Source organism: Pinus tabuliformis, chromosome Q, assembly GCF_031772625.1.
Source record: "Pinus tabuliformis cultivar Carrire ecotype Pingquan chromosome Q, CPIR1, whole genome shotgun sequence".
NCBI classification, from domain to species: domain Eukaryota; kingdom Viridiplantae; phylum Streptophyta; class Pinopsida; order Pinales; family Pinaceae; genus Pinus; species Pinus tabuliformis.
In genome coordinates, this window is record NC_142296.1 from 1,234,849,024 (window position 1) to 1,234,864,390 (window position 15,367).

The 15,367-nt window shown below is 36.6% G+C and overlaps 1 protein-coding gene and 1 pseudogene across 2 annotated transcripts in view; one reads left to right on the plus strand and one right to left on the minus strand.

Annotated features, from left to right (window-relative positions):
* LOC149224278 (putative rhamnogalacturonate lyase B) overlaps window positions 1-5,525 on the plus strand; it is a 441,880-nt gene extending 436,355 nt beyond the window's left edge. For both annotated transcript variants that reach the window (XM_089386060.1, XM_089386061.1), the window contains 2 exons: window positions 4,842-4,968; window positions 5,142-5,525. In XM_089386060.1, the coding sequence (XP_089242186.1) occupies window positions 4,842-4,968; window positions 5,142-5,378 (364 nt within the window). In that variant the 3' untranslated portion in view covers window positions 5,379-5,525. The remainder of the gene's footprint in view (window positions 1-4,841; window positions 4,969-5,141) is intronic.
* Window positions 5,526-12,000: 6,475 nt separating this feature from the next.
* Window positions 12,001-13,559, minus strand: LOC149224279 (uncharacterized; annotated as a pseudogene).
* Between the last annotated feature and the right edge of the window lie 1,808 nt (window positions 13,560-15,367).

A 15,367-nucleotide genomic window follows, 5' to 3' on the forward strand; every position in this document is an offset into this window, starting at 1 on the left:
AGAAGAAAATCGAGCTTTTAGGCTATCTTTCTCTCACACGTGCGAAGATATTGGGTTGTAGCTAGGGCCGAAATTCTATTTTTGTTGTAGGGGTGAAGTTCTGAAGCTGGGGAGCTGAAATTTTGATGTGAAGTTGCACCTTGAAACGTTGACACATGGAAGGATGAGAAAATGACATGTACAACGAGGAAGGACCGACTTGGTGGTTGGAGGAGGTCTTTGTCTAGGTCTAGAAGTCTGGAAGTGTCTCATCTTGATTTGAATCTACTAAAGGAAGAGTTCTTGACTGGGTTTTCCCCTTATAGGGGTTTCTCCTTGGTTGTGCACCTACATCTTGTGTGTGTTTTTCTTGTGATCTTCATACACATATAATTTGGTAATTGCTCGATGAAAGATAAACTAAATAAGAAGTAAAAGAAGCCAACATAATTCACAAGTAATTTTCAAGAAAGAGGAATCAAACCCTAAATCCTACTAGCATTGATTTCTCAACAAATCAATGGAGTTTTGATAGGTCAAATAAGCTTAAATGGTGGACACCCCTTGGAAAGCAGAATTGTCAAACCGCTCATCTTTAGATCAATGGTCCACATTCATTCCTAGAGGTCCTCAACATTTTACACAAACCACCAAAGGGGAGTGTTAGAAGGTGGTTTATGGCTTTGCATGACACCACCCTTGGTTTGCCAATGTAAGCATGACGGCGGGCTGGATCCACACAACTTCCACATTAATTCCATATATTATTGAAGACCTATTGTCTTATTACGAAGACCAACGCATTCTCCAGTTTAATATAGTCGTTCTACATTACTAAAAGCCCGTGAACTACTATAAAATTCTTGTAAGAGGCAGGGTTTTATTTTGATCAAAGGGTGAGCATTATATATATATATAGATATATATATATATATATATATATATAGATATAATATATAATTTTATTGTAAATAGTTTTTTTTTAAAGGAGAATAATTTTATATCTCTTTTAAAAACCAATTTCATAAGTGATTGAAAATAGTTAGACTAGAGTGTAAGGGCCCTAAATTCAAAATTTAACATGGTCCAGTATATTCATGTTCAGAGAAACTGTGAAGCCTTAAATTCAAAATTTAACAGAGTTTAACAATATTTCTACTCACAAATATAAAATTTTAATACAAAATTTATCCATTCTTCTATTGAGTACCAACCTATCTACTCTGCCGCAACTCCTGCTCCTGCTGGAAATCAATTGAAGATGTTTTTGGGTGTTGTTCCCGCTGCTGCAATTACCAAACCGTCATTTTCCCTCCAGCCTATCTGGGGTCGACCTATACGGTCCCCAAATCCAGAGGACAAGTCTTCTAGCCCCCATGCCCAAAACCCCAAGAACAATCAAGCTCAATGTTTGTGACTCTGTTATAACTTCCTCCTCTGTCTCTTTCCAACTCATAATGAATTTCCCACAGTTTGAAACAAAACGGTGTGTGTTTTTCTTCAACCCTCCTTCGTTCCTTATATGTTTAAATCCACCGCCTTCCAACCACCTTGCTGTCAGCCTCCTCCTCCCTTCCACTGACTCAAGCTTCCTTCCGCTGCCATCCTCATACATTCTGTACCTTTCTTTATTATTGTTTTTTGTTTGGCTAGAGGCGACTGATCCGGATTTAAACAGGAACACAATAAAATACAGAGATAACCATAAAGACAGATATGCAGCGGAAATAATATCTCAATTCATTACTGTAAAATACTGAAATATGCTTACAAACAGAAATGGAAATAAACCAGCTAGGGCAATGGTAGCTTATCTCTGAGAAGAGATGTGGTGGCTACATGCCTCTGAACTGTCTTACAATGAGGCTCGAAGGCCTATTTATTGTTGAGAACCAATGGAAAACCCTTCACATTCCAAAACCTAACCCTAGAAGATGAAACGCCAAATTGTGGGCCCCGTTTTTGGGTAAGTTGGCACATCAACTTCCCGGGGTCGCGAATTGGTCGTACTATCTCCGTTTGACGTGCATGATAGCCCGTTGGAAAGATCTCTCCGAGGAATACGACAGAAAAGACGATTTTTAACAGAAAAATGCCGGCCGTGGATTTCCCAAAAAACGTCGTTTAGGGCCTCAAAACGGCTCCGGAAGTTTAGGACCCGAAAACTGCTAAAAATAGTAAACTGTGCTATAATTAAGGAAACTGAAAAAAAAACTGTAAGAAGCATTAGAGGGGATCCAAGTGGAATTAGCGGGTGGCCACCAATATCCACCTGGATCAAGTTATATTCTTCTTTTAAATGAAGCTCTGAATGGTTCTTTTATAGATTTAGGAATTAGCAATATTTTATTTTATTACATTTCTATTTTAATTGATTTGTTTTATTTTATTTTTTTAAATTGCTTTATTTTAACATATGGATGAATTAATTAATTTATTTTAATTAAATTAAAATATCATTTAAATAAGCTTTTGGTTAATTATATGCTTATTTCAAACAATAATTTATGTACATTAATGACATGGGTTATTAATAAGAATAATTTAGCATCAAAACGATAAGTATTAATACTATTTAATAACTAAAATAATAAATACATATTTACTATTTTTTTTAGAGTGTCATGTCTAGGACAAGATCTACCTTCTTAATGGTTTAGGTATTCAATCTAGTATATTTTTCTTTAAATAATTAATTTGTTTATTTTTTATTTAGACATCATCCATAATCAATTAGTAAGTATACTAGTGCAATGCATGCATATGTAGCTATGATATGCATGCCTCGTATGCACGCTTCACTAATACTCTTATTCTGTCCGAAATTCAGGATGTGTCGTTACATAGAGGCAGAAATAAAAGTAAAAGACAATGATTTTGTAAGGGTTTGAAAATAGAGAGTCTGGAACAAAAAGATGGATGTAAATGATGGAGTCCCTTAGAAACTTATCAATAAAGACCATTTTGATTCTAGCCTTGGGCAAGTTGCAGACTTTGTTTTTCTTTCACTGTATTTAACATTTCATTAAATGTGTTTTTCTTCCACTGATATGTGATCTAAGAGTAGCAGGTTGATTTAGACCAGATTTATGAATTTACCTAGCACTAATGGTACTCATCATTTTGGTTTAAGTCCCTTAATAGGTGCTCCATCGTATCAGGCATTCATCCATTTTCCTTGTTATTTGCATCATTTCTTCTGCAGGGTTGAAAGTTGAGATTCCTAAAGGCCTCAGTGATTAAGCTCTGTTTTCCTCATTTACTTCTAGTCATCTTTTAAACCCTAAGTTCTGCAACCCTCATTGATCTAGCCATTCTGGTTGGAGTTGATAAATTTCTGAATTAGAACAATTGTTTTACCACTTATGATCTGTCTATCTGTCCAACCAGCATTTTTAAAGTTTTATCAATTCTTGTAGATGTCCTGGGCACTGATTCCCTTGCAGCCAGGAATTGTCTTCGGGAGACAACATAGTCAAACCCCTTCAAATGGTGGGGCTGACTTGTCCATTTGAGGCTGATTTGGACAGCTGGACAATAATTAATCTCTTCTTCAATTTCCAAGATCTTTTTCATCATGATCATGTGGCTAGCCCCTTTTCCTTGAATAATGGAGGCTGACGTGGCATCCTCTCGAATTATGGTGATCAAAACAGAAAAGTCAAATTCCCAATGGCATAACTTTTTCATACAAATTATGATTGAGGCAATTCTTGTGCCATTGGAAAGGCATCTGTGTAGTATAGCACAAATAGGTGCAGTGATTAAGTGGCAAAATTTCTCCCCCAAAAAATGTTGTTTGATGCCTCAAACTGGTACCGGAAGGTTTCAGACCCAAATGTGCCAAACTGGGTCTTGCCGGTAAAAATTGTCTTGTGAGCTGATTGCTCCATTTTTTCCACTCTAAAAGCATCGAGATGGTTTACAAACAATATAAAGATGCAATCCGGATCAATAGCTATTAAGATTAACTCCAATATTCTAAACCAATGTAGAATAAGTTTTGTTTCAATTCCTCAACAAGTATTATTTGTCTCCATGCTGAGAGCAATCATTTTAAGGCCACCTCCATAATTGTTGGTAATATTGATATTTCCCAAGGAATATGCATGACTGTAGAAATTTAAATTTTCCTTTTCTTAAGTTGTCATGTAAGTAATCCTTCCTCAATTTCTTGCTAAAAGATGAGTGATCCTTCCTCCATTCCACCAGCTCGATATCTTTCTTATTTATATCATCCTAGTCATTGTTGGTTGTCAATTTTTGGCATTGGGTTGTTAGCCTCCTTCCTTTCAGTCCTGTTGCGTTTTTGAGCACTTCTTCACACATCTTGCATATTTGATGACAATATGTAGTGATGTTTCACTCAGCAGTAATAAATAATGCTTTCAGGTCAATAATATCATATTAGTTTGTCTTTGGCAACTTCTTCCATATCCTCAGCAATATTCCTCAATTCATTGAGATATAACCGAGTAGCTGCTGTAGTCTTAGAATAGTCAAAAGCAAGAATTTGTTCCAATAAAGAGTGCTCCCTCAACTAGGTTAAGATGACAGCACTTCTTTACTACTTAGTCCATTTATCAAGGATGTTACAAGCAGTATGTGCAAGCTACTTACATGTGCATCTATTTATCCTTGGCTCTCTTGCAAGTTTATTGATTTAAAACATAACGACAAGCCTTTCACCAAATCTTGTTTGATTCCCAATTTATATTTGTAGAAACAAATGTATACGCTAAAAGTTATATATATATATATATATATATATATATATATCTACATGTAATTTTGAAATTATGAAAGAATTGGAATGGAATGGACAATTATGTGTTTTATTAATTTCATTAAAATAATTTCAGGATTGAAAATGATGGAAGCTTTCGTCCCGCAACATGGCAAATAAAATTCCAGCTAAGAGGTGTGGAACAAAACAGTCCTTATAAGCTTCGATTAGCAATTGCATCATCAACCAATGCAGCCATTCAGGTATAAAAAATTTCATGATGGCTAATCCTCTGTTATGGTTCAAGTCATAATGGTGTCTATAATTCTTGCTAGTATCTATCTCTACTTAAAAGACAGGCAAAGAATATGATTGAGCTTCAAACAATTGATTTGGTTTCATTAATTCGCTCCTTACAAGTTCCTTCATGTCACAGGTTCGATTCAATGATGCAAATATATATAAACCACATTTTGATACCATGCAATTTGGGAAAGATAATGCCATTGCTCGTCATGGCAACCATGGTTTGTACCATCTGTTTAACATTGATGTTTCTGGAAACTGGTTGGTGGAGGGTGAGAATACATTATACCTTACACAAAGAAAAGCCACTGGCCCTTTTACTGGGGTAATGTATGATTATCTCCGGTTGGAGAAAGTTTCTTCATAGACTAGAAGAAGAACAATTGAGTTTTCATATATTAAGAGAGAATTATTGTATATGATTTGATAATGAATTTGCATGAACATAGTTTACATCGTTTAAATTATTTGTTTAGGATTACATAATGAATTCCTATAAATATCGTTTTCACAATTTCTTGGTGGAGCGCACAAACAAATATTGTGAAGATTATTTTTCCACTTGCATTTGTTAATTTTATGGGATATTGTTTATTGATGTGATGGAGCAATGCAAATCTATAATTCAACAATCAAATTAAAAAAGCCGCTAATAGATACATTTGGTTGTGTCAAAGGATATTGATTGTAGACATGTATAGTGCTTCACCATTTTGACTTCTATTGAATTTTGTAACTGTGGTCGGTCTTCATAATGTATATTTTCATCATTGATATATGTAAAGTATGGTCTTCATGCTCAAAAGAAAATTTTATTATTGTATTTTGTCAAAAGGAAAATTTTGAATTTTGGATTTCTATTTTCGGCTACACAAGATAATGAAGCCAGCCCTCCTATGTTCAAGTCAGCTCTGCCTCAAGAAACACCTATTCAAGCCCATGCAAATGAGCATAAATAGGTCATTCAACCTCCATCCAAAGGGAAATTTGGATAACCAAGCAATAATATCATCTATCTAGCCACACGAAGAGATCTAAGGAGCAAGTTGGAGAGAAAAAGGAGTAGAACGAAGTGTCCTAGGAGAAGAATATTTCTGTGAGTAAAAGGCTGAAATTTCTAAGGTACTTTCTCTGTAAAAAGGGCAAAATTTCTGAGGTTGAGTCTTTATGAAAAAGGCCAATTTTTTTGTGTTTTCTCCTTGTGGTCAAGTCCGAACTTTTGTCAAAGCTATGTCGAATTTCAGAACTTTGTTGCAGACCTTGTAGCAGACATTTGACAGAATTTTGTGGAGGGTTGACTTGGCATCTTGGTGGCTTGTTGGTCTTGTCAGCTTTCTGGTCAGTTTGTCTATGACTGTGATGTCTCTCTTGTTGAATTAATTCTATAAGGAAATGATTGTTGGGTTTTTCCCATGTGGGTTTTCCGAGGGTAAAATTTTGTCCTCTTGTGTGGCTGACTCTTTATGATCCTTATGTCATTTTTTTATGTTGTTGAGCTCCTTTGTGTAATTGCTTTATGATGGAAAAGATCACTGAAAAAGATTAAACTAATAAATATCATAAGAAGTAATTATCAACTTAGAGGATGCCCTAAAAATCAACATGGTAGCTTATGGTGAAAGAGCAGCCCTAGAAAAGAAGTCATCCTTGTTTCATTTAAGCCCTAATATGTTGCTTTGTGTAATGGCCGTACTGAGTTAAGGGCCATTACTGAACTATGAAACTGTAAAGATAGCTGAAACTGTGAAACTGTATAGATTACTGAAATTGTGAAACTGTATTAATTGATTTGATGGATTTGATGGAGTACTTACCTGATCTGCTACGACTGTTGCGATGATCTGCTGCAGAACTTCTCTCGTTACCGAATGACCAAACCACCCAGCCGAACCGAGTATACCTGGATACTCAATCCAGTATGCTTCTCAACCGAAACATACCGTTCCCCGTGCCCAGAGTCTTCAAAACAAGTAAGGCTCAATAGTTCCGAATTACAAGCAGTATGGATAATTTCCTCTCCTTCAGCACTCTCCTTCGTCCTTCAACAGCCCCCGGTTCCTTTTTCCCACTCACAGTCCCTCCTTTAAATAGCAGAGGTTCCTCCCTCTCTACGCATCTGCTCACCGCCTTTATGGAAGGATAAGATTTTGTTAGGCGGTGGCTGCTTTGTCATGATATCTACCTTTAATTGAATCAGATCCTCACCATATCGAATGGTGTCATATTAATTATGACAGTTGGTACTTTATTTTATAAAATAGTATAAGACCATGATGATTTTAAATATTACAATTTACTTTATGTTTTATAAAATGTCAAGTTTAATCATAAGGTATATGGGTTTAGTTTATTAGTACACATTTTGGGTTATATATGTAACATATGAATAAACTCAACTATATTTCTTACTGAGTGTGTATTCTTCCATTTACGAGAATTAGGTATTTAATTTACACCTTTGATAATTAATTCATTTATCTCATATTTAGACATTCTCCATGAATAGTCGATATATAGTCGATGTGTATATATATATATATATATATATATATATACTAGTGCAATGTATATGATGCATGCATATGTAGTTATCATATGCATGCCTCACATGCATGCTAATATTGCTATGATGTTCGTGATTCGAGATGGGTTGTTACATACACCCCTCCTTCGAAAGAACTTCGTCCCGAAGTTAAGGGTTTATAAGGTATATTGATAATTCCTTTAAGGTATGTAAGGATTGTATTATGTGATTGAATTTTCATTTATGATCGTGAGGACACTTTAAACTTTGTGATTTTGAACGCTGATAGATTTCCAATTTTAATAGTCATGCCTTGCCCAAACCAGGTTCCCAAGCTATTCTAAAATCATCCTATCCTTCCTAATCTCTTCTGCTCCCATCCTATCCGTCCTCTACTGGAGTATGCTATGGCGTCAGCTATACTGACCTAACCATGCATAAACTCTAAGGATGGCAGCGTCGACTATATCGACCTGATTTCCCAGTAGGCATCCGGCAATCATCATCACACGTCTAGGGGAGCGTGACTCGCACAATCCTCCCAGGATCCCAGGTTTTCAGAGGGTAAACGGTGGGCAACACCTCCACCCCTCCCAGTAGAATCAGGGTTAATACCCTATCATGGAATCTCTTTGAGCCTTAATTGTTCTGAAGTTTCTGTCATCACGTGGTCATTTGGTAACGGATTTTATCTGCAATCATAAACACTTGTCCATGCATTTATAACATGTGCATTAAAAAAACACATAGCTTATGTATATTTCATACATGACATCTAAAGTATAACATACCTTGCCATAATCTATTCATGTCATTAGCTTTCATATTTACAATATAATCATTCTTTCGTGTATTGCTTGTGCATAAAACTCATGACTTTAAATTGCTAACTGACACTTGATATTGATCTTATGAGCACAAATCGTTATGTTCCAAACTTTCATTGATCTGCATGTGTTTGCTCAGTAACAACTAACTGGGTTATTGTCTTACTTGGTAACGAAATGCATCATATGGACAGTCATTAGCAAGGACAAATCTCAATTCCTTCTTTTTACAATAATGTTATTTGGTGTATTCTTTTATATATAACTGCTTGAAATACCTAGCTCAAAGTATGGTATGCAACACATTTTGGGAACATATTTTGTACTCGACATTTCTTTTAACAATACTACACCGAACACTGCTCTATGTTTAAATGGTAGTACTCTTCCAACACTTTGGCCCTATAGGTTGAATTTATGCTCACGGAACCTTTGCTCAGGTTGTATTCATCACTTATCTTATTGCTAAATTAGGTCTGAATGTTGCGTAGTAACCGTTCCTATTGACTGATTCACTACCAAGGAGTTGATATTCATGCCAAGTGAACTACTGTTTCCAGATCTTTTGCCAGCGCACATTCCAGGGTCCGAACTTAAGTTCTATGCATTATACTAGTTAGTTAAGGGGGGTATCTACGAGTTTGTAGTAGAGTAGAATTTTCATCACATCTCAGCAAAATATCTTAGAGATTGAAATGTCCCGAACAATAACTACAGGAGCAAATAACAAAAGACTGTATTAACTGTATTCAAATGCACCAGCAGTAGAATGTGTGAGGTTTAAGGTTTATGTGATGGTTCTGTTCATGTATGAGGTAGGCATGCAACAACAGAACTAGCCTTTAAACAATTGTTAAAGATGTTCCTAAATCGCGTCAATCCAACAGTGAAGAATATATCATTACAGAGCACCATTGATTATAAAAGGCAAGAGCAGATTCTAACCATTCAACAACTTGTGGTTTCTATGCAAGATAGAAGAAGACAGGTTGAGGAGTGAGTCCCCTAGTAATTATAAAGGAGGATGACTAAACAAAATGAATATTTAGAAGTTTGTAAGAATATAAACATCATTACCACTTGTTTGTCACTGGAGTATAAATAATAGTAAAACGAATCCATCCAAGCCAAATTTACAATTACAAGAGACTAATAATAATTAAAAGCATAATATCAAAACATTCAAGAAAGTACTTATCTCTAGAGAATACGTCAACTCCTTTTCGTTCAACTCTTCAAGGAGTTAATCTCGTGCATACTATCCTCATCAGGAAGTCCATATCATCATCGGCAGGAAAGGCCAGTTTGTATCATCAGGTGGAATATCCTTCAACCACTCTAGGTCAATGCTGCCAATGTCTGTGTGAAGCATCTCAAGAAACCGTTTTATTCTCCCTGCAGGACATTGTTCATCCCTCGGTCCTTGATGGCATCTGTAGTATCTTCAAGATCAGCATATCTGACTGCATCGCAATTCACAACATCCTCGGTATTTGAGTCCCTTTCTATTTTAATCTACAATCTTCTACATTTGTATTCTTCGTTATAGTTTCCCAATCAAATTTGTTCTTTCTACAGTTCCCATCAATGTGATAATGGTTTGTGTGATTGCTCAGATTTAAAATGTCACAAAGATTATAACTTGGCTACAGAGGCAGATACGAGCTCATCAGAGAGACTTTGCTTATTGGATCCAAGGGACTTGATTTTGATTGCAGAGATTCAGGAGAACCAATACCACGACTTCTTGATATCGATTCTTCTTACTCATATATATTTGGACCATACCCTTTAACCATTCTTTCACTGGTACCTTTCAAGATTGAAACTTCTGAGAAATACCGCTGATGATTCCAAGTGCAAGGATTGATACTCCAACTGCCACTTCAGGAACCAAGTAATCTTCGACTTTCTTCCTTAACCTAGCTCGGGTTCCTTGTTAGAAAACCAAATATAGTGTAGTACAAGCAATATTTTCTAAACTTCAGATATTATTTGTGAGGTTAAGAGTACTTCTTTTAGATTTATTCTTCTATCAACAAATAATTGTACCTCAGAAATTAACCACAGTAGTAAGGAGAAAGTAGAAATCACAATACATAATAAGAGATACCAGAAATTAGGTCAAGACCAGGGCAAAACCCAACCAAATCCTTCTTAGAGAGATCCTTCAAAATATGTAAAGACAAGGACTATATTGACCCAAGAAGACTTCCACAAGTGCAAGGTTTCCACAATTGAATGTCCTAAAAAGATCACAAAGGAAAGGTTGATTCTCTCACAAGACTGGAATGTACCCTTCCTATACAACATTAGTTCCAGATCTTCAGGTTCTAAGCTCGAAGAAACTGGTGGAGTGTTGAATTCCCAAGCAAATCAGAAACCCCTGGGTAAAGCATTTAATTTGCTCTGCAACAGGTGTCACAAAATGACATTGAACCAGCAGTTTAACATATCGATGTCGATTCTTACTGTTTACAACCAAGTCCCTGACTTATGAAGTCATTATAAAATGAGAAAATAAACCTCAAATACGGAAGAAACACTGATAACTTGGTGAACATTGAGATGAAAGACAAGAAAAGTTCTGTTATGTAGAATGTAATTTTTTTTATTTTATTTTTATTTTATTTTTTTTCTTCGTACCACGGGAGATTTATACAAGTTGTTGTAGAGCTTGTTCTTTACCAACAGATGAATCTTATAGGAAAACGAGTAGCTAGTTTTATAAAAAAAAACACGTCAGTGAGATGCCACATTGACAATGAACTATATTGACACGAGGAGGAACATATTTTATTTATCACAGATATAAGTTTGCAATCACCTGAATCTTGAGAACCCCTTTGAATCTATTGTATACCTGCAATATATGCATTGAAATTCCTTTTGAAAACCATACACTATAACTTCACTTCGTAAACATTAAACATGAATGATATAAATTCTCCTAGGAATGAATAATGTCAATTCAGAGAAACACTGAGTTACTTGATAGTTCATTCCTCGTGGATGTGAAAGAAGTGAAATTGGAATAATCAGGTATCTCCTACAATAATAATATAGTTTGAAAATTTCAGGTCTTCTTGTTATTGTAGAACATCAGACTCGGTGAGAACACAAACAAGAACAGTTGTGTAATAATAATTGTGCAAAGTGTGAATTTTTGTGATACGAGTCATTGCATTAGACTAACAATATACCAATAGTTATGCACTTGGAACTTGTCAAGGCCAGCTTCAAGTTAAAAGGTCCACAACTAATAATTCCGATTGTGAATGCAAGTGCATGCTTGTGATATGACCCAACGCTTATGAGCAGCTACTGTGTTCATTGTTAATCATTTGCATGCATGTAATATAATTCTCAAGCCCCAATAGCAGAATACATTAATTATGTGATAATGTGCATTGTACACAATCAATGAGTCTCTGGTACCAACAACTAAAATTGTTTGTTTAGACCCAACAACAATAGCAGTCTAGATCAGAAACCACTCGAACAATAGTAAATACATATATTTATGTTTTTCTATAGTACCTCTTCTTAGAATCAAAACTGAAACTGAATAGTTAATTAAGAAGAAGTTCTAAGGCCAATACTTTGACAGAATGCTTATGTGCATCCAGAAATCCTAACTATAAACACAAATTAACGGTGACATACCCACCAACAATAGCAGTCTGTTTGAGAAACCATAACAATCATTCATATCATATAATTGAAAATTCTAATGAACACTTTGACAAACTGATTATGCTCATACAGAGCCCTAAGTCCTAATTATAACAACATACATGAGCCAGTAACTTGGCTCAGATTCAAGCCACAGGTTTTTTTTTTTTTTTTTTTTTTAACTGATCCTCAATTATTGTTGGGTCTGAAATCAATGCAGGCATGTTAAGATATAGTCTTTAATGATCAGGCATCATGTTGATGCTTGGGTCAACTATTACTTTCAAATGTCATTTTTGTAATTCATGTTACTTACCTCCCTAGAGTTTGTCCTTTGCCCAGATGAATCATACTTTCGTGGAGGTGAGGGTGATCTTGTAGCTTCATCATCGTCAATCTCCAGATTACCCGACTCCAGCAATACAGCAATTTGCTCCACACGAGTCTGCTCAAAATTTGTACCACCACACAGGCAGTAATATCACTTAATGCCACCACAATAGTGGGAGTCCAAAGGAACCAAAAGATTGAAACGGCAAAATCTAAGCACACTTGCGCCCACGCCAATAGCAATATCCTTTTGTCTGTCAAATGTACTAACCAGCCATCAAATGTGCAAAAAGTAGAACTGTGGTTGGAATCTTGACATTGAAAGTTGCCATATTTTCTCCCCATCTTTTCACAATCAAGATAGCACATATAACTGCAACAATAGTGGCTACCACCAATGGAAGAGTCATTCCATGATCAGTCTTCCAGTTTACTAAAGCATTTGCAAGTGCTGAACTTCCAAGAGATGATGCTGCTCCTCCAAAGCTCATTGTCCAAAAGGTATCACTCAACCATTCTTGCCGGAAACCCAGCTTCTCATGTTCAGCGGTCATCCATGTCTCAAAAGTGCATGAGAAAAGGAATGAAGCAATTGCTAGAGAAACTGTTCCCATCCAAATGCTATAATATTTGTCGAATTGCATAGCCAAGGAACCAGTTATGTGCAAGACACAAAAACATTATACAAGCCTTCTTCCGACCCGAGAAATATCCCGAAAAAGGGAGAAGCCAGATATCCAGACGCAAACCGTAACGCCATGTCCTCCCTTGCAAACCCATATCGCCGATAAAGATATTCACCGTAAACTGCTTGAAGCCCTTCCGCCACAGAAGCCAATAAGTATACTGACAAAAAGCTGCGCTGGAAAGCAAGAAATGGCGAAGGAAGGTTCATAAACGAATTGACGGACGACTCTAAATTTGGCGAGATCATTCTGCTACGTTTGTAAATGAAATGAAATCGGCCGCAAATGGCAGCTCCGCAAGAACATACTAGAAACGCGTAAAACCACTGGGGAGGTTGCCAGATCTCGCTGTCGATAACCATTACCATTTTGGTCTCCAAACTCGTCAGTCATATAACCTGGCTGCTGCTGGTGGAAATCGATCCGTGCCTTCGATACCATTAACTGATACTATCCTGCACGCTTTGGAAGATAACGAAAGACCTCCGATACGATTCCCTCACTTCCTCTGTTTTTCATGTCTGCGAGTGATTCGATCCCGAGGAAACTATGCGTCCTTAATTTTCTTTTAAAATTGGTCGCAAATGGGAAGTCGGTGGAGTCGTCCTGATTACTAATGAAATGTCGGCGTATCATGACTCATAAGAGCCCACGGTGCACGTAATTCTTTACGCGTCAATTAACTACCAACTCACGCTTTATGTTAACACGCAATCGTTAGCAGGCATCGGATAAGTCCGCAATCCATTGACGTGCGCCTTGCACGCCAGCCTCATCACCTGGGAGGGCCTTCGACGTCCCCTATCACTGGCAGCGACGGTTATAAATTACTATCTGGCTTCGTTTGCGTTGTGGGGATTCTGCGGTCAAATCTTGCCCGCTCCATAGTGTAACAATTTCTTCCAATGTTGCATTGCTTCTATGCCCAATTCAAGCTCCTCTGCTGGACTTCTCCTTCTGGCAATTCTTCAGTTTTTCCTGGATTATGGGGCAACTTTGCATGATGCAGATGCTAGCATCCGAACATTCTTCCGTTCATGTCTAAGCCGGCAATTTACAGATTCTTTAGTAGCTGCAGCAACTCATAATTTCCTCAACCGGAATAAAACAAAGTTGTTCAATGCGTATCCATCTCTTCTTCCTGAGTATTTTCCTCTGTTTCTAAAGCTGATTGCATGGAATGGAGGGACGCGGTGAACAGATATATGTAAAGTACAGTGAGAAAATAAACATACTACTACCATAAAAATCCAATAGTTTCTATTATCAGACAGCATCTAACAGAAAGAAGCCCTCTTTGAACATTAAGGAGAGAGGAGCATTGAAGAGAGGAATAAATACACAGCAGAGTATATGGGCAGTCCAGTTCAATTTTTAAACCTTAATAAAAAGTATAAGGTTGATATAACTTCTCTGGATGTAACGGTTAGATCATAGCAGGGTATGAGGGCTGTCCATTTCAGTTCTTAATCGTTAATAAACGAAGTACAAGGTTAATATAACTTCTTTGGATTTAGAAGAATAACAAGCTAGGAAGCAACATTCACCTATTGGAACAAGAATTGGGTACAATAATTTCAAACCAATCGAGTTCTTCTATTTAACTCCTTTCAATACCAGAACTGTCATAAAACAATTCCAGAATTCTGAAAATTAACAAACTTAACAGGTCCGAAAGTTGAACCAACTCTGATACCATATGTAATGGTCGTACTGAGTTAAGGGCCATTACTGAACTATGAAACTGTAAAGATAGCTGAAACTGTGAAACTGTATAGATTACTGAAATTGTGAAACTGTGTTAATTGATTTGATGGATTTGATGGAGTACTTACCTGATCTGCTACGGCTGTTGTGATGATCTGCTGCAGAACTTCTCTCGTTACCGAATGACCAAACCACCTAGCCGAACCGAGTATACCTGGATACTCAATCCAGTATGCTTCTCAACCGAAACATATCGTTCCTCGTGCCCAGAGTCTTCAAAACAAGTAAGGCTCAATAGTTCCGAATTATAAGCAGTATGGATAATTTCCTCTCCTTCAGCACTCTCCTTCGTCCTTCAACAGCCCCCGGTTCAGTTTTTTTTTTTACTCACAGTCAATACCCCCCTTTAAATAGCAGAGGTTCCTCCCTCTCTACGCATCTACTCACCGCCTTTATGGAAGGATAAGATTTTGTTAGGCGGTGGCTGCTTTGTCATGATATCTACCTTTAATTGAATCAGATCCTCACCATATCGGATGGTGTCATATTAATTATGACAATTGGTACTTTATTTTATAAAATAGTATAAGACCATGATGATTTTAAA